The sequence below is a fragment of the Cryptomeria japonica genome, chromosome 4 (assembly GCF_030272615.1).
Source record: "Cryptomeria japonica chromosome 4, Sugi_1.0, whole genome shotgun sequence".
Taxonomy (NCBI): domain Eukaryota; kingdom Viridiplantae; phylum Streptophyta; class Pinopsida; order Cupressales; family Cupressaceae; genus Cryptomeria; species Cryptomeria japonica.
Genome location: NC_081408.1, coordinates 7,661,371 through 7,681,834, shown reverse-complemented (window position 1 = coordinate 7,681,834; position 20,464 = coordinate 7,661,371). Strand labels below are relative to the sequence as shown.

Here is a 20,464-nt window from a genome sequence, read left to right as displayed (position 1 = left end):
ATACAAAGGATTGATATGCAGAGGTGAAATCGGGAATGGGCAAGGACAATTCAAGCGTCATGAGTGCTATCCCCAACTGAACATGTATAGAATTGAAGACTATAAGAGAGTGAATGATGTATTCACCATGTACATCACGCAGATGTTGCAAGGCGGAATCAACAGAAGATTGTCCAAGGAGGCAAGAGAGCTAATAGAGAAATATGGATTGTGGTATATTCAGTTTCCCACTTTCACGTACCTTAGGATTCATGGGTTTCAATCCGAACCCTATAGGCTTCCTAGGTATCCTTCCGACAAAATAAGCTTATTGGAAGTGTTGAGACAACTTCTAGAGTTTGATTCCATTCAGAGAGAGAAGCATAGGACAGGCATGACATATTCCCTATTTCAATTGGGAAGACGTCAGAGGTTTGCCAGTCTGCTAGCATTGCGAGTGAGGAGCTTGCATTCTATCGATTTGCAACCTTCAAGAAAAGAGAAAGATTCGATCCTGATAAGAGAGTTGGAAGGATCAAGGGAGAGAAGTTCATCCACAAGGTAGACATCGAAGATTATTGGGCCAACTTGATGGACGAGCAGGCAATGAAGAGACGAATGTGGTTTAGAATGTTAGTGGATTTCATGAGGAAGTGTGGACTTTTCCTCATTCTTGATCAGGTGTTAGATGACAGGGATCATACGCATCCACATTATGAGAATGAAATGAAGAAGGCAATCTTATTGCCTAATTGGTCAAAATCAGAGGAGATTGATTTGAATGTATTGATGAGAGAAGTTTTGAGTTTCTCCTGTGCATGGGTAGATATTCAGATGAATAAGTTAGTCGATATGGGTGTTTCCTTCGCTTATGAAAAGATGAAGCTAGAAGAGTCTACTTCCGAAGATGATCAGAGGACTATCAGTGATGTTAGGATTCATGTAGATGAAGAGAGTCAAGCTCCCAAGAGAAGGAAAAACACGCGAGGAGGAGTCAAGGCCAGAGGGAAGAAGATTGAGGAGGTGAAGGAGAAGAAACAAAAGACTATCATTCTTTCACCTATCATCCTTTCATCACCTCTCAGTGTTTCATCAATTAAGGAAATTGAAATAACAAATCAGAATAAGGAAACCCAACAATGTTCCAACACAGTGATACTACCAGAGGATATTTAGGAGTTGCATGCCACAACGACATCTGCTCCACCAAATGAGAATGATGATCAGTTGGGATTCCCTACTGTCCTTTTGGAGGTTAACTTGGAAATGAGGTATATGATTTGACCAAGAGCAATCCTGATGATGATGATGATGATGTTATCTCAACATTGAGAGGGCTTGATCGAGAGATGTCTCGATGATGGTATGGAGATGGCCGCTATTCTTGATTGGCTAATGAGAAGTCTGGAAAAGAGTAAGAAAATGATATAGGTACAACATATTGATAACATTGATGATTACCTTGCTAGGAACAATAATGAGAAATATTAGAATATTTAATTATATTTTAGTCACCTATATTTAGTTACTTGTTTAATGGTCATTTAGCTTTTTAGTTAATTAGCTTTTAAGCTTTATTTAGCATTTAGCTTTTTCTTTTTAGTTAATTAGCTTTTAAGCTTTATTTAGCATTTAGTTTTTTCTTTTCAGTTAATTAGCTTTTAAGCTTAATTTAGCTTTTAGCTCTTTAATCTTTTACTTTAACGTTATGTTCTAATTATAGAACATCGTCTTGTAACCTCTATATATACGTGTGTATATCTTTCAATGTAATCATCTGATTATTGAAAGAGCGTGGAAATTAAAAATTTCGAAATTTTTTGTTATTAAAATTTTTCGAAGTAATTTTTTTAAAAACTGTTTTTTTTAAAAAGAGCAGATTTTTTTTCTCTTCCTGGGCAGATTTTTTTGCATGTTGAAAATTTTCCTAGGGTTTCTGCAATTTTCGACTAGGGTTTTGATCCTTTAGTTCAAGTCGAAATTTTATTCTGGTTGCAGATTCTTGGTGGGTTTTTTGAGACCTCAATTGGGTCATCGTCAAATTTTTCTGGGTGCTTCGTTTTTCGCAACTCAATTTTTGAGCCGTCGAATTTGCATTACATTTTCAAATTCTTGGTGGGTTTTTCGAGAGCTTTTTTGGGTTGATCTTAGAGTTTTCTGGGTACCTCTCCGCACCTCAAATTTTGTGCCAGCAAATTTGCTTTGGAATCTAAAAACAATTCACAATTTTTGCTATTTCTGTGGACGTTGGGATTTTTGTTGTTTTTTTGGGCACCATTTATGCTGTTTTAAGTTTGTAGAAAATTTTAATTTTTGGGTTTCTTCCAAACCTCAAAATTCGTGCCTTGGAATTCGTTCCAGAATTCTCCTATAGGGTTTTGGTTTTTTCAGCAGTTGCTTCTATTCTGAGTTTTTAAGTCCTTTGTCTCTTGCTTTCACTCAGTTGACCTTGATCAACCTCAATTTCCGTGATGACATCATTAACCAACATCATGTTGGAACACAGTCAGAAGTTCAACGGTCGCAACTACAACACTTGGAAACAACGTATGCTTACCATCTTTGAGTATCGTTGCCTTGATCAACTTGTTTTGGGCAAGGAATTGCGTCCTACAACAACAGGTGAAGATCAAGACAAACATGATGTGAAGAATCAAGAGGCTGTCATGCTTATCAAACTCTCTGTCACAGATGATCAATTCCCAAAGGTGCCTTCAGGTAAAATAGCAAAAGAGATCTGGGATCTTTTGAAGGATCTTAATGAAACGTCCGACAAGAGCCGAGCTTTCTTTCTGAAGAATATGTTGTTTTCTATCATGATGGATGAGAAGTCATCTATCCAGGCACATCTTATGAAGATCAAGGACATCCGTGATCAGTAAGAAGCTATAGGCCGAACCATGGTGGAAGAGGATATGGTAGTGATCACGCTGAAAAGCCTTCCTAGATCCTACGAGCATTTCATTGATATGCTCAATATCTCCTCTACTAGTGTTGATTTGAAGTTTCCTAATCTTTGCAACAAGCTGCTACAACAGGATCGATGGAAGCAACAGTTTGGAAGCAACGCTAGTTCATCCACTGAACAGGCTTTCACAGCCTCAGCTTCGCATAAGTAAAAGGGTAAAGTAGATTGGACAAGGTCAAGGTCAACCTCAGCAGTCTTCCAAAAAGAAGAGCTTACAGTGTTCCTACTGTCATATATATGGCCATTTGGTGAAAGATTGTCGGAAATTGATAGCATCCCAACAATCCAAATAGGGAGGGTCCAAGTAGAAAGCCAATTCTGCCATGCATCTTGATCAGAAGGAATCTTCCTTCTATGCATTCATGGCCCAAACTTTCTCTGGTGATGTTCAATCATCAGCTTGGTACATTGACTTTGGAGCCTCTCGACATTTCACACATTGTCGGGATTGGTTTTACAGAGTACATGCCTTTCACTGATTCGGTGATCTTTGGTGGAGGCGAAGAGTATACTGTTGTCGGCAAGGGCAACGTTCAGATTTCATCTGGTGGGAGGGATTTAATATTCCTCATTGTATACTTTTTACTTGGTATGAAGCTCAATCTATTGTTAGGCAGTTAGATTATGCAACATTCACCACAGCTGGATGTTGTCTTTAGGTTGCATAAGTGCAGCATTGTTGACAGGGAGACTCACACTACAATTGCGGTTGGTATTGAGGATCATGGTCTTTATAGACTTGTTGATTCTACTGGTTCTCAGGAGCTCGCCATGGCAGCTAGGAGTACTTCCATCAGCACTCTTTGGCATCAACGATATGGGCATCTCAATGCCCACTATCTCTCTTAGTTGGTTCGAGAGGATTTGGTTGTAGGATTACCTGAGGCTCAAACTCGGAATCATGTAGTTTTTGCAGAGCGTGTTAAGCTGGAAAGCAGCATAAGACTCTATTTTCAGATGGAGACTCTTGGAGAGCATCCAAGGTCTTGCAACTCGTTCATGCAGACATTTGTGGTCCTATGAACACTCCATCAGTCACTGGATGCAGGTATTTTATATTATTTGTTGATGATTTCAGTAGACGCATGTGGGTTTATTTTCTTAAGCAGAAATCAGAGGTGTTCACCATGTTTCAAACGTTTAAGGCCTTAGTGGAAAAAGAGTCTAGCTGTCAGATAGTCACTCTTCGGTCCGACAATGGAGGGGAATTTTGTGCATCACAAGGCATTAAGCATCAACTTACCACACCTTACACCCCATAGCAGAACGGTGTTGTTGAGCGCAGGAACCGTACAATCAGTGAGATGACTCGGTCTATGTTGGAGCATAGAAATGTTCCAAAACACTTTTGGGCGGAAGCGATCTTCACTGTAGTCTACCTTCTGAACCGGTCTCCCACAAAGGCCGTTAAGAAGATGACTCCAGAGGAAGCTTAGTTTGGTAGGAAGCCCAAAATCAGTCATTTGAAAGTTTTTGGCTCGACAACTTATGTTTGGATTCCAGATGCCACGCTCACCAAACTGGATCCAAAGAGTCAGAAATTGATGTTCATCGGCTACAATGACAACCACAAGGCATATCGGCTGGTTGATATAGACACTAATCATCTCATATTCAGTCGAGATGTAGTATTTGATGAAGAAAGAGGGCCTTTTCAGCCTTCCTCTCTTGATTTGAGCATTGAGGATCACCCTCCAAAGGTTGTAAGTATGGGTGTTCGTCTTCCCTTAGCTCCACCTGATGGGAGGGATTTAGTTGACTCTGAAGTTGTGGGGTCTCCCAAGCATGACATTGCACCCCCTGACTTTCCTCAAGATCTTCTCGATCCACATCCAGAGGAGCTTGCTCTAGATATTACAGTCACTCTTCATCCTGCAACAGATGTTGGTACTTCTACTCTCCAGCCTAAGTGGTGGGCCAAGACCATTGGTGATCTTCATGATGATGAGCTCAATGAGGGTAGATCAGTTAGAGGTAAGAGCAAGCAACACACAGTTAATTTTTCTCTTATGGCCAACATTATAGTATTTATGAGCCTCAAACATATACAGAGGCTAAAGGTGTATCTGAATGAGAAAAGGCTATGGCAGCGAAGCAGCATAGTCTTCTGAAAAACAATACTTGGGTATTGTTCGATCTTCCTCCAGGAAAGAAGCCCATTGGCTGCAAATGGGTGTTTAAAGTCAAGTATAAAGCTGATGGGAGCCTTGATAAGTACAAGGCTCGGTTGGTGGCAAAAGGGTTTTCATAGAAGGAGGGCATCGAGGTGTAGAAGTTTGGCAAACTGATAGCCACATATTCATTTCTCCGTCAAAGTATGCCAAGAGCCTACTAGCTAAGTTTCGAATGCAATATTGTAAACTTGCATCTACACCTATGGAGATAGGGCTCAAATTATCAGCCACATCAGATTCACTTGTAGTGGATGAGTCTTCATTCAGGCAACTAGTGGGCAGCCTCATCTATCTCACCGCCACTAGACCTGACATCAGTTATGCTGTGAGCTATATTTCTCGCTTCATGTCAGCCCCAAAAGTTGAACGTTGGGTTGCAACAAAGCTTGTGCTTAGATATGTGAAGGGCACTCCCGATTTTGGCATTCTGTACAACAGAAGCAAAGATCCTAGGCTGGTTGGTTTTAGAGACTCAGATTGGGCAGGTTGTGTTGATGACAAAAAGTCAACTTTTGGGTATGTTTTCAGCTTGGGTACAAGTGCAGTCACATGGACCAGCAAGAAGCAACAGGCGATAGCTCTTTCCTTGACTGAAGCAGAGTATCGGGGAATTGTTAAGTCAGCATGTGAGGCAATTTGGCTACGTAGGATGCTTGCAGACATGCAAATGTCTCAACCAGGACCTACTCCCTTGTTTTGTGATAATCAAGGGGTTCTAAAACTAGCCAAAAATCCAGTCTTCCATGAGCGGACAAAGCATGTGGAGCTTCATTGTCATTTCATCTGCCAGCATGTTGAAGATGGATCAGTGATACTGCAGTACATTCCTACAGAAGATCAGATTGCAAATATCCTCACCAAGTCCTTGAGCCCGACAAAGTTTCTCAAATTTAGAGGGCAGCTTGGTGTGATAGATAGCATGACCATTAAGGGAGGGTATTAGAATATTTAATTATATTTTAGTCACCTATATTTAGTTCCTTGTTTAATGGTCATTTAGCTTTTTAGTTAATTAGCTTTTAAGCTTTATTTAGCATTTAGCTTTTTCTTTTTAGTTAATTAGCTTTTAAGCTTTATTTAGCATTTAGTTTTTTCTCTTTAGTTAATTAGCTTTTAAGCTTAATTTAGCTTTTAGCTCTTTAATCTTTTACTTTAAGGTTATGTTCTAATTATAGAACATCGTTTTGTAACCTCTATCTATACGTGTGTATATCTTTCAATGTAATCATCCGATTATTGAATCATTCATTCAATTTATTTTTCAAGAAAGAACCCAACAAAGTTGAGATTTTGTCGCACATAGCTAGAGATGAGACAGGAATGCAGATTGCGCAGGTGGCTGTTCCTATTGAAGGTGTGACAACGAACATTACTACTCGTATGGATTTCTAAATTACTTCAGTTGCCTTTGGCCGTACATCAAGAGAGCAAGAATTTTAGGAGGTTGGTGATAACCTTAAGGCGATCAATGCAAGGTTAGATAGAGAAATTGAAGAGAAGGAGAAGTACAGAGAAGAGAATATCAGACTTAGAGATTATATTGCGGGGATAAGGCGTGAGAATCCCATGCTTATTTCCCCTACTGCGGTTGATCATGGACTACATTCACACTATGAGGTAGCGAGAGATACACTCTCGGAGGTGGAAAAGTGGATTGAGAGTGCAAGAAAACAGGCAAATGATTTCCTTACTCAGTTTGACCAGGCATATGATAGGACAACAGGGCTCATGTTTAGAATCCAGTATTTGGAGGGAGTTTGGGAAGAATTCTAACCAATTTAGGAGAAGACTATTCCACGCCTCAGAGATTTGAAAAAGATTCCTAAGTCCACATTGCTCAGCGAGAACATTGTGCACAGTGGAGACAGATACGATTTCCATGGCTGGTATTGTTCATTGGCCGTGAAGAAATCAACTTATGAGAATGCCTGGTTGAGTTGTACGAAGATGGAAGGATTGATTCAGGACATTCAGATGAAGATCCTTGCCTCAATTGAGGAGTTATTGGGTGTTGATGTTAGTGATGCTAGTGGTTTACACTTAACTGAATTAAGAGTCAAGATGAAACTTATGTTTTTTTGTCAGTTGGACTCTTTGACAGATAAATGATTTGGTCTCTTTGTTGATTCATGTTCATAGTTCGCAGAAGCTCATGCCAGATTGGGAGAACACTTTGGATGCTTGCTCGGATTCACTGGACGTGATTGATTTGCAACAAGATACCTTGCCTAGTATTTCCATGGAGGAGTTAGATTCTGTATTGGCTAGATTCTTGGAGTATGTTAGGATAGAGAGAGATGCAGGGAGGAACCTTCTAGAAGATTCCTTATTTGATGACTAGGTATCTTTTTATTGGGCCATATGTTGGTGGTGCGATTTTGATGTAAACCCTAATTAGGGCAATTCTAGGGTTTTGTTGGCATGATCTTGGCCGTTGATCTTGTATCAATCTTGGCCATCCATTTTTGTAAAAGACTCTATATATACCTCCTTGTCTCTCATTTGTAAGAGAGTTTTTGTAGAGTTTTTGGTATATGTTGCAGCTATTTGAATCTAAATCATTGGTCAATTGTTGGTGATTTTTCTCTTCAAATGTTGTCTTTGCATTCATGGCTCTCAATTCCTCCAAGTTAGATTAGAATTTATTTTCATGTTGGTTAGATTGAGTGAAAGATTTGTTGAATATATTTGTGTGGAATCCTTAATCCATGACTGCTTCGTGGTTGCGCTTATCCCATTTGTCCTGATTTTTTTCGATAGTAGTTGGACGTGAAGATGTGCCCAGAACAACTGCAGCAAGACATTGGTACTCAAAAATTGTCAACCTGTGTTGGTTCTAGGTGTTGTAGTTGCGGCCGTTGAATTTTTGGCTACTTTTGAGCATAATGTTTGTCAGATATGCCATCACGTACCTCGAGGTCGAACTGGTGAAGGCACAAATTCCAATGGACGAAAACTAGTAGATGCAGAGGGTTTTTTAAAAATTCTACAAGTTGGAGTCAAAGGGAGAAATTGAAACCCCCTAGCACGGTTTTTGAGGCAAACTTTTTTTGGAAGATCCAAAAAAATTTGAAAGCAACCTAGAAGAGATCTCGAAGAACCCACCAAGAATTTGCAATCGAAAGAAATTTCACCTTGAAACAAAGGGTCAAAACCCTAGGCGAAGTTGCAAAAACCATGAATTTTTTTTTGTTTTTTGTAGTCGAAAATAGACAAAAGGTTTTTTGGAAACCATAGCCGTGGACAAAGAACCCAAAAATTCTTTGAGTGGCTGTTGGAAAATACAAAGGGTTGAAAATAAACCCTAGCCAGCAGCAAGAATTGAAAAAAAATCTATAGAAGGTTGTGTAATAAACATGATAAAAATCGTGAGTAGATGCACAAAATAAACGACCAAACCCTTGTGCGTCGGAAACACACAGAAATCGTGGGCAAAAATGCGAAGAAAAACTTGTGAAATCGCAGAAAAATCGCTGGCTTAAAAGAAGAACTTTGTTGCCATTGCGACGCCGAAAAAAAATAGTCAGAAATTGCGACATTGGCAAAAAACACAGAAAATAATGTCATGCGGGCTTCGAAGTGCAAAAGACGGTCGCGAAAAAACGCACGGTACACACAGACGTGAAAAATAAAAATCGCGTTGCGAAATGAATTGCGAAATGCAGGTCGTGACACAAGCACAGGGGACAAAAAATTGCGAAATATGTCACGTTTTTTTGGGTCAAGGGTTGCAGGTTTAAAAACGTCGCGATTTTTTGGAGTTTGTGGGTTGCAGGTTTAAAATGGTCAAGAAAACCCTTGCACGGGAGCCAAGCACAAAAAATATTTAGATGGGTTTGTGAAAAAGTTCGAAAATATTATATTGAACAGCATTTTCGAAAAATTTCCTTACCCAAGCTCTGGTACCATGTTCAAGAAAGAACTGGTAAAATACTTAATTACATTAGCGAAAAAAAAGGATTACAATATAAGGGATTACAAATTACTGTAGATATTAATGAAACCAACTACCTCTTACAACTTGGTATTGTAGACATCTAATATGCCAACTAACTAATTACATATTGACCATTAACAGTAAAGAATATTATTCTAACATCTAAAGTGTTCAAGGCTTCTTAGTGATAAAGTTGCATGCCCATTTGACTTTTGAGTGATTCCCTTGTAAGTGGCTTCTAGTTAGGTTTAAGGGAGTTATGAAAAAGATGTTATACTTATAATAAATGACTCCTGAAGGCTTTCTGCAATTGTTTATTATATATTAAAAAATGTGTGGCTACTGATAAAGAACAGGTTTGAAATTTTCATCATATGGTTTGGGTTCAGTTTCGGTTGTTTTTTCCTTAGCAACAGTATTCATCTCTTGCACCATATATTTGTGATGAAGAAATGAGTTTGACAACTAATTCTTCAAATGTTTCATTTGACACAAATGAGAAAGTGATCAAGGGTTAATTTGTTTTATTGATTAAAATATCAAATGTTATAGATAAAACTGGAATTCCTGTAAGATATGGTCGATAGCACATGATGTTGACATTACATTTTTTGTCGATGGTCCAATCATGTTAAAACTTTTGTATGCAGTTTTGGAACTGAGATAAGTTGGCATATGCCAAACATTCTAGGCTAGAGTCTTCTGATCCAATTATCAGAAATTTTAGGGAATGCACTAATCTCTCTTTTATGTATCAGCATTTTTTCCACATCTGGTATACACTTAATTAATGTGACTTTTGGCACAAACTTTTACTTTTTGCATTGATGGAATTACTTGACAGCTTCTATTTGCCAAATGCTCATAACTTTTTCTTAATGTTTATTTTTAATCTGTATCTTTTTAGGTTCTACATCTTCTTCGGCATTAACTTCATCAGCATCAAGTGCAGCACCAGTCAGTTTTACCATATCTACTTCATCCAGTTCAGCTCAAGCATCATCTGCTAATGCTGCTGGGACAACTAGCGGGTAGATACTAATTTTTGATGCAGATTTTATACAGTGCTCTGATGATAATTTGTGTAAAATGAAGCATCTCTTTATTTTTTTTGACATATTGCCTTGGAAATAGATTGCTTTTCTATATTAAATTATTAATTACAGAATTCCAAATTGTTTTTTACAGAAGTACAACGACAACAATAACTCCAACAGTTCGGACGCCTCAAATGCCATCTGAAATAACAGGGAAAACTATAGAGGAGGTGAAATTACTTTATTTATCTTCCCATAGAGATTAGTGCACGCTATTTTCTGGCTTATAGGAGTGAGAATAAATATTGTATTTGTTATATCCTTGCTGAATTTGTTTTAATGTGTTATGAATTTCTTAATGCTTTTTTAAAGAGAATTGATTATATCTAATCAAAGATAACTATATCTCAGCAGTGATTACATTAACCAGAAAGTGTGCTTTTTGTTGATATATATAGGAATTTACGTTCTCTAGTTTGAAAATGTGTGTGGTGATGTTGAGTTCCTTATTACATGTTGTATGATGTTAGTATCAATTTTAGTAAATGCACTAAGACTGTCTTTGTTTCTGAAATATTGACATTTTCTATTGTATTTCTTTAAATTGTAACGTAATTTGATATTAACTATGAGGCTTTTCTTAAATTGAGCCAAGTCGTTCTGATATATCATACTATTTTTAGATTATCAACAACGGGAACTCTGAATCACAAGAGCAAACATCAAAATTTGTTTTTGAAACATTGACATTTCTTATCTTCTTTTGTTAAATTGTAATGTAATTTGATGTTAACTACAAGGCTATTCTTGGATGAAGCCAAATTGTTCTAACATTATACTTTTTCCAGATTATCAAAGATTGGAACTCTGAATTACAAGAGCAAACTACAAAATTTAGAAAGCAAGCTGAGGCAATTGCAGAATGGGACCGAAGAATCTTACGAAATAGAAATATTCTTATAAAGCTTGAGGTATGTAGAGTGTTTTGACTTTGTGTTAGTCAAAATCAACATATCTTTGAAAGAAAGTGTGCTTTATATTTTTAAAATTTTGCATCTGTTTTCTTATAAATATGAAAGAGGGTATAGTTTTAGTGTTATTTCAATTTCTTATTCAATCCTGCACTGTTAGAAGTATAACCTATAATTTAAATCTGCACCATCATCACCATCACGTAAGGCATCTTAAATAGAAGTGAGTAAAAATATTACATCTGGTTAAACATAGTATTTGGAGAAGTTTATAAGATATATCGGAAAATCAAGTTTATAAGATATATCTGAAAATTATGCAAAAACTTATGAAATAAATCCTTTCTCACATTAGCATACAAACCTTGTTTAATTTCTACCGCCTACATAAAATAAAAAGAAGCATAAAAGCTGCTTATTATTGTGTGCTTTAAAAGAGAGGACAACAGCGACATAGCTGCTGTTGATTTTTAGTGTCATTTGAGAATGATTTATGGCAATATATGATAGAAATCAAAGACAAAATGAAGTGTTGCTGTAAGCAAATATTGCTAAATAGTTGATTCATAAATCTTCCTTTAGTTCAATTTACAATATCAAGGAGGTCCTACATATGAGCATATTGTCAGTAAGGATTGGGATTGACACAACAAATTAAGTGTGTAAGTTCAATTCAATTGGGAAAAAATAGGGAAATGGAAATTGCTAAAATATTCCTAAAAATAGGGATAAAAATGCTGTTTTTGATCTCCTAGAGCCCAACACAATATTTTTATTTTCTTAAAGCCTTCAAGCCACAAAAAGTGTTAACACAAAAGTTTGCACCCTTGGTGACCAGGCTTGACCACCAGCCTTGTGAAACATTGAATCAACCTCTCAAGTGTGGGACCTTGCGTTGTTGTGAGGTTGAATCTTCGGAGAAGGCTGACTTCCTCTTCAATCTGAATGCAGAGTGTTGGACCAACCCAACACTGATAAAACTAATCTATGGTCTAACAGGGAAAAGGGAGAGAGAAGGGTTGCAGGAAAGAAGGGAAATAGTGTTTGCACACACACTAAAATGATGATCTCCCCTGCCTATAGCTGCACAGAAAATGAATAAGACTACCCAAGTATGCACAATTTCCTATCTTAACCAGCCCCTAAAGCGTAGAGTCAAGGTTGGAATTTGTGAGATAGCAGGAGGAACTGGTCCAGTTCATAGATGATATCCACAAGAAATCAACACAACCATCTATACTCAGGAAACAAATTAAAATGCACTCAGACAAAGAGGTAAAAGAAATACATAGATTGTCAGAATTGAAAGGAGGCAAAACAAGTGAATTCTATTTATGTAAGGGCAAGACAAAACTTTACAAGTGCAGAGAAACATAAGAATTCTGCATGAGAAAAGAAGGGAGAAGATCCTGAGAATAATGTACAAAATTGCCTTTATAGTTCAGGCATAACTTAGATGGTTACATTTTAGATAACCCTAACCCCACCTGGGTAACGTTACAAAAATATCAAAGGAGAGGGAGAGATCAGATCCGAGATCTGATGGCGTCCTCTACCTCTGGAAGAACAAATAAACCTTGTATCTAGATGCATCTCTGTGTACTGGATGGTGTCTGCGGGCACAAAAAGTCTTCAAACCGCGTTGAAGAGGCATGGCTTGCATTTGGAATTGTCAGTAGGCATCATGTCTGGCGTTATGACATTGAAATCTAATGGTTGCAGTGAGATCGGGTCCAAAATCAGGGACCAACTGAGCAAAAGATGACCTCGACCATCGGGTCGACAACCACTGCTTGTAAAAGAGTTTAAATGCCAACGACAGTTGCAAGTTTGAAAATTGGCCGTTGATCTGAGAAATTCGCGTGAAGATGGACACGCGAGATCTCTCCATCTAGGCCTTTTGTAGGCCCAATCGATGATTAAAACATGGCCGTCGGATGGCCGTCGGATCGGGCCTTTATGAAGATCCGACAACCGCAGATGGTTGACGTGGCACCCCGGGTCCACATCCTCTTAACTGTGTTGACCGTTAAATGACCTTGCATCTTACCTCGCGACATCATTGTGGGTCTTCTTTTACCTCGTGAGATAAGACTTTTCTTTGTTTTTTCATGTTTTGCTTATCCCGCGGCCCTTTTGTGTCCTCGAATTTACCTCGCAGGATAAGCAAAATGCTTTGTAGTTTCTGTTTGCTCCTTATCTCGAGGGGTCTCTGTGGGTCCCTCCTCCACATCGTAGGATAAGAGTTTTGCTTGATTTTGTTTTGCCTTTGTTATCCCGCGGGACCACTTGTGTCTTTGTTTCCTCCTGTGGGATAAGAGTCTCTTTGATTTACTCTTGTTTCCTTATCCCGCGGGGCCTTTTGATGCTTTTGCTCAACCTCGCGGGATAAGCATTCTCCATGTTATTTCAACCTCGCGGGATAAGGGGAAAGCTTCATTCGCTTTTGACTTTCCTTATCCCGGAGCATGACATTGTGCTCCCCTCGACCTTCGGGATAAGAAAAAATACATTGTGTTTCCTCAAACCTCTTATCCCGCGAGATGTCATCTTTTTCTTGGAACCTTCGCGGGATAAGGGTGAATACCCGCTGCCGCCTTTGTATTTCTTATCCGTGTCCATGTTGTTCGCTGATTGGGGCCCGTCACACTTGTCAATAGCATGCCATGTGTGTTGGCAAATGCACACTCCAATGAGAAATTGTAGGTGATTGAAGGTATTGTCATTGATGGCAACCTTACAATCATGTGATACCGACAGGCACCGACACTGACAGACCCTACATCGGCACACAGTTCACCGACACCGAAAAGATTGATCACCGGCAGCATGGCCGATAGGAATTTTGTGTAATTGTATTTTGTATTTAATTGTAAAATCTTTTTGTAAGCCGACTTGGCGAATTGTAATATGACTCATATAAGTATGAGTTCATTGTAGATCATTTAGGATGTGAAATATGGAAGGATTAATATAAACTCAGAAATCAAAATTTAGTTTGATTAGCTGAAAGATTTAGAGATTTCTAGATTTAGGCATGACATAGAAATGAACAAAGAAATAAGAACAACACATGGTTACCCTGGGAAAACCTTCTAGGAGGAAAAACCCAGCCAGAAAAGATCCTCAGATCTGATTATGGATTATATTCATATAATAGTTAAACACTTATCTTAGGTCCTTGAAGATGTCTGAAGTGTTTGCTCTTAGGGTTGATGGAATCAACCACAGGTCTTCACTTTCATGTAGATCAGGTCTGCTCTTTCAACACACCAATCAGCACTCAGACTCAAGCCCTAGATCTGCACTCTTGATGTGTCTTAGATCTGCACTGATTCAGTAACCTTGGCACTTTAATTCTGGAACAGCCCAGCCTTCTTTATGACAGCAAGAACTTGATGTTTGCTTCTTTAATTGGCAGGGATGATTCGCATAAATTCCTTCACCAGCTTTTGCATTGATCAGATTGTATACTTCACATCATTAGGCATGTGTGAATTTCACATCATTAGCAGATATGTATTTCACTTGAAGGATGTGTATTAATTGTCTTTTGAATGAGGCAGATATGTCATATACATGTGATGCAAAATCCTTTTTATGTCGGCCTAGTATAAATTAAATTACTTTTAATTTAATTTGAATCTCTTTAATCCGAAATGCCTTGATAGATAGGGTCGGCCCTATTTAAGCAAGCACGTTATTATGCATGTAGCGTGGGGTTTCATTATGTAACGTGGAGTGAAGTGAGGTATAGGGCCCAACCCTACACGTTGGAGAAAGGCGTTGGCCCCCTTGGGCGGATTGCAATGTTGCCCAAGGCAATTGGAATCCGCCATTCCCTAATCATAATCAACAACTCATATAAGTATGAGATCATTGTAGATCATTTAGGATGTGAAATATGGAAGGATTATTGCAGACCTAATATGCGAATTGTAAGGCAGATTTTGGATAAGGGTTTATGAATATTGCAGAGCTTAAACCGGTACTGAACCTGGCATAGTAGATGCTGATCTGAAGCAGTACATGATACTGGATTTGTATAATCCATTTTGTAAGTCAGTGAGACTTCTTTGTAACTGAGTAGTGAGCTTTAGGCACTTGGCTTCCTGCATGTGCATGCCCCTATTGTAAACAGCAATATTCCCTTATTGGCCAGTAAGTGAATATTGTGGGTCACAAATCCTACCAAGGTTTTTCCCACACCGGGTTTCCTCATTAAAATATTGTGTTATGGTGTGTCTCTTATGTTGTGGTTGTTATTCTTATTTACTGCATTAATTCTGGTTTATTGGTACATAGTTTTGATTGCTTTTCATGTTATAAGTTAAGAAAATACACTAACTGGTCAGATACTGATTCACCACCCCCTCTCAGTATCTTTGGGAGTCCTAACAATATGCGGTCAATAACATGACTTAGTTATTGACATGAACTGTTGATATAACAAATGAGGCATGGGGGTCAATAGGAATCATGTTATTGACACATCATACAACCCTCGTGTTATATGACTCTGCAAAACTATGAAGAAGCGGCTAACTTTGCTGAGACCGATAACACGACATGTTATTGGTATTGACTAACATGAAATGTTAGCCACACTGAAATCTTGGAATTGATCTCTGCAAGGTTTGCCACAACAAAAATGGGATTCATGGTGAACCCCATTTCTCTTAATAATGTATCTTTTAATCAATTTCTAAACCATCCGAATTCACAGGTGTTGAGTCCATAAAGCCATAGTCCAAATCTGCATTGAAGTTTGTGCTGTTAGGACCAAAATAAAAAACTGGTGACCAATTCTTGAATCGGATAACTGACAGTAGTGAGTGGCATAAGCCACTGTTTTTTGCAGATTATTGCCTACTATGGTTATATGATCTCTCATCACTTATTGACTGACTACCTTTAGTTCTTTTTATCATATTTTGTTTGGAATAGTTGCTGCAATCTTCATTTGTTACAAAGCAGTTCCTTTTTCATCTATGTAATGTTTTATGTTTCAGTTACCAGTGTAGTCTAGAAATATTTCAGATATGCTGGAATGTTCCAGAAATGACAGCAGATTTTGCTCTAAGTTGCAGGAAGTATCCTCAGTTTATGTGTTTTTGTTAAAGGGCACGCAAATGTTACTGAAATGCCATAAATAATGGGATGCTCATTCCTGGTATTCAATTGCTATTTCTAGGTTATTTCCTAGATGTTTTTCTGAAAAGTTTTGATGGCAAGGAATTTGGAATTTTCCTGTAAATAATGTTATGTATTTCTGTAACTTGCAATAAATTACTGTAATGCCCCCTATGGGAACCTTCCTCAAATTGCCCTAATTTGCCCTAAGTACGTTTTGGAATAATGTTGAGAATTGAGATTGTTGTATTAATTCCTTAATTTTCAGCCACTAAAATAATAAATCAATCAGATCCCTGAATGGATGATATGTATGTCTCAGACTGAAGGTACTTCAATCCATATCCCTTTTCTGCATTGTTGGATATTGTTCTTTAATACCTTCCCATCAGTGCTTTCTCGTCCCAATAGAACCTGTTCGTAAAGGATGTGCCTCTTGGTCATCATATTTCCGTTCTTAATTAATCTGTCTCTTTGAGATGTTAGTTGTGTTAACTAATGCTTAATTGCTGTCTTCTTGCAACATTGAAAATTTAAAGACAATAAACTACAATTGTGATGACTAATTGCTTAATTGCTGTCTTCTTGCATTTAGAATATATTTAGAATATAATAGACAAGCAGCGATTCCGTGGTCCAAGGCAGTCTAAGAGCATTAAGTTTAACACTATGATTAAATCAAAGTTCTCACATATTGGTTATGTTGGAAACATTAAGGAAATTGGTTTTGCAAGACAAACTGTCTCAGATGATATAATGATCCAGATCAGAGTTCAAATTAAAGATATAAATGAATAAGGCTGACTCAATGCAATACGTAGAAATTAAAGAGTGGCGATTTGTTTAGATTAAATGAACAGCGATCAAAATAATGACTTGCAGTGACTTATAAACCTGGACAGCGATAATATTAATAAGGCAGCGCTGAAAATGAGAACATTATATAGGAGTGATTAAAGAGATAGTAATCATGGTGCTTCAAGAGCGGTGACTAAGAATGATTAAGAAATGTGGCAGTAAGAATAAGCAGAGATAGACATTGATGAAGGGAGAATAATTCAAAATTAGAGACATGGCATATGAACAACTAAAAAGCATGGCTAATGTTATAACTAATTAATTAGACATCAGGTGTCTTAAGTTTTTAAAAGGGTGCAATTTATTGTGAAGAGATGTGCTTATTTAAAAAGTTGTGGCTACTTGTTGAAAGGAGATGTCTCTAAGAGCAATAAGAAGATATATAATGATCATTGTATGTAAGTTGAAAAATAGGTAGAACGGAGTAAGATACAAAGAAATATCATTCATCACAAGAAGATCATATGAAGAATATGAGAAGATTATTTCAGACTTGATGAGAAGAATATGACAGATTTATGAAGAGATTCTAGCAGATTTGTGGAGGAGTTCATATCAGATTTTGAAGAAGAAATTATGACAAATTTATGAAGAGATCATAACAGATTTGTGGAAAATGATATAGCAATTTTGTGGAAGAGAGTATGCTAAATTGTGGATCCATCATCCGTTGACATAGCAACATTGTTAAGGTGGAAATTCATATTGGTGAGGTTGGTGCCTCATATTGGGAGTTGGTGCTTCCAGTGGGTTGGTGTTCACAAATTAAGGTAGTGTTTGGTGCTTACAAACATTGTGAAGGAAGAAATATATAAAAGCATCAAATTGCTGTGGTTTTTGCCATCACATAAATTTTGTGTTCTTCTTATGTGCATGATTTTTTAAAGTTAGTGAATAATGTTATTGTGATTGATAAAGTTTAAATTGGTAAAATTTGTTGTTATACTGATTCCTATGGTGTTAAAATGTGTTTGAATATGCAAAATGTTTGCAAAATCAATAGGCAAAGACAGGGTAGCTTTGTATGTAAATCTTTTTGAATTGCTAGGAGAAGCTTTGGAGTTAGTGTCAAAGTATTGATACAGACTTGATCTTGGAATCTCAACCTACAATGTTGTAGTAGTTAGATGTGCAACATAATATCTAGAAATGGAAGAAGAAACCAATATCTATGGTTTGGATTCACTTATGTAGGACTACTTAAATCACATCATTCTCCATAATCTTGCAAACAATATAGCAGTTCTTCGCAGCTTCATTGACTTGCTTGGAACAATCATCATGATGAATGCCTCGTCTCAGTGTAGAATGAAATTGGAGTCACAACCAGCAATGAGTCTCGCTTGCACAATTTCTCATGATCTCCCGTTCTTTCCTTATCACTCAATGTTGACATACTGTTTGATGTGAAGGTTGTGCAGCAGGTCATTATTAACGTGGCATTTGGTTTAAGCTTTTGTGGATGACAACCAATGGAGATTGGAGTCATTTTCCTTATAACTAAAAGAAACTACCAAATGATTAATGTTTGTATTCTAAAGACACATTAACAAATCTAGAGACAAGGGAATGCTGTAATATTCCTAACAAGCTTTATGATGGGGTGTTGATCTCTAAGATGACATCTAGATTGATGAGGCGGCACAAGAAGGATTGGCTGGGGATACACTGGATGGGGCAGTGACTCAGGGTTAAGACTCTAATATTGATGCAGTGATGGCAAATGCCAGTTAGGGGCAGCAACATGCTATATATGTTTTTGTCATTTTGTAGCTGAAACTTGCATCCTTTGGGGATTTTGTTATATTTTTTAATTTAATATAATATATTAATATATCATATGCACATTGACAATTACTTAGGGAAGCAAATAATTTTAGACATTATCTAATTTGTTCGACTTTCAAGTGAACTATCATTTCAACTCTAATGTTGTTTATTAAGGGTCTATAAATTATATGATGAGTGCCTTAACAATGTTGTAAATATTTGAATCTTCCCTTGATTTCTAATTTTTTCTCTATCTTTTATATAGCTATCCTTTTCCATCCCCAAAAATGGCCTCAAAAAATCAGTCCCTGAAATGTTTCCACTTGTTCCCAGTCGTCCCAGAAATATACCCCCTGCCCCCCACCCCGGCCCTTGCCATTCTCATCATAGAAACATGGTGGAACATAGGCTACAAATTGAAGAAAACTTCAGGAATGGCTTCAAATTGATTGGATCCTCTATCAAAGAGGAAAGATGGTTGAGATGTATGTGCAATAAAGTTTTGTAGGGAAAATGACATGTTGAAGATAGAAACCAAGTGCAACAAGGAAGTTGCAAACACAAAATGTGAGCATATATGTATGCGAGAAGCATTCTGGTTGTTTGGGTTTCAGCTGATAAATAGTTTCGAATAAAGATTTATTGTTGGAAAGGTTGCAATATATTGGATCCAAAATGGGTCATTTTGGAATGCATACAAATTCCATAGTTTGTTTATGGGTTTGGAAGATTGGCATCTCCAAAACCATTTCAATTTCATGATAACTGAGCTTTTGCCAAACTTGGGTATTCAGTTTCAACTTATTTTAGATTGCAAAATTGAAGTTGTGACTTCCATATGTTGTGATTTTCTTGTGGCAAGCTTTGTCATCCATGCCATAGTCTGTTTCCTCTCTGCAGGAAATGATATTGTTACAGTTTGTTTATATTGATTTTCATTATTTAGCTTTTTTTGTAAAATTGATAAGCAGAGCATTGCAATGGGACTCTTTTATTTCTTTCTTAGAAGACCCGTGTCTAAAATTTCCTTAATCTCATCTGCTTGATTACAGAACATTGTGAGAAAAAACTTAAGGTTTAGTGGATTTTCACTGTATTATCCTCGTTGAAAGCATGAATGCTTGATAATCTCAGAAAATTATGTTGAAGCTCTTTTTCTGCATTGTGTTTGGTAAATTTAGCTTGTATATTGTCCTTTCTGAATATATGCATTTGATTTTCCCTGTTATGTGCTGGCATCGGTTTCTATTGCAGGGTTCTGAACTAGGATTGATTGTAGATATAAATATATAACTACCAGTATGTTATTGTTTGCAGAACAGGAAAGGATATCAATCCTTCATCTGTACAAATACTAGGCAAGGATGAAGTTCTCCATCAGGACATTTGTAATGTTCCCTTTTGTAAATGCCCTAATTTTTGCCCCAAAATCACAATTCCAAGTAAAGCATGAAACCAAATGGAGCTAGAAATATTATTTAACAATTTGAATTGTTGAACTAGGAAGATCCTGGTTGAGGACTTACTAGGGTTAGGAGCATTATTTTAGTCATATGATATATCTAATTCATCAATAGAGTTCAACCATAGAGGCTTAGGAGACATGATAGGGTGCCCAAAGCGACCTTCTACCCTAG

At 37.4% G+C, this 20,464-nt stretch overlaps 1 protein-coding gene across 1 annotated transcript in view; it reads left to right on the top strand.

The window, feature by feature from the left end:
- The window catches only part of LOC131050036 (nuclear pore complex protein NUP62), a 93,135-nt gene that overhangs the window by 8,784 nt on the left and 63,887 nt on the right, over window positions 1-20,464 (top strand). The window contains exons 2-4 of the mRNA XM_057984164.2: window positions 9,966-10,089; window positions 10,247-10,325; window positions 10,944-11,066. Coding sequence (XP_057840147.2) covers window positions 9,966-10,089; window positions 10,247-10,325; window positions 10,944-11,066 — 326 coding nt within the window. The remainder of the gene's footprint in view (window positions 1-9,965; window positions 10,090-10,246; window positions 10,326-10,943; window positions 11,067-20,464) is intronic.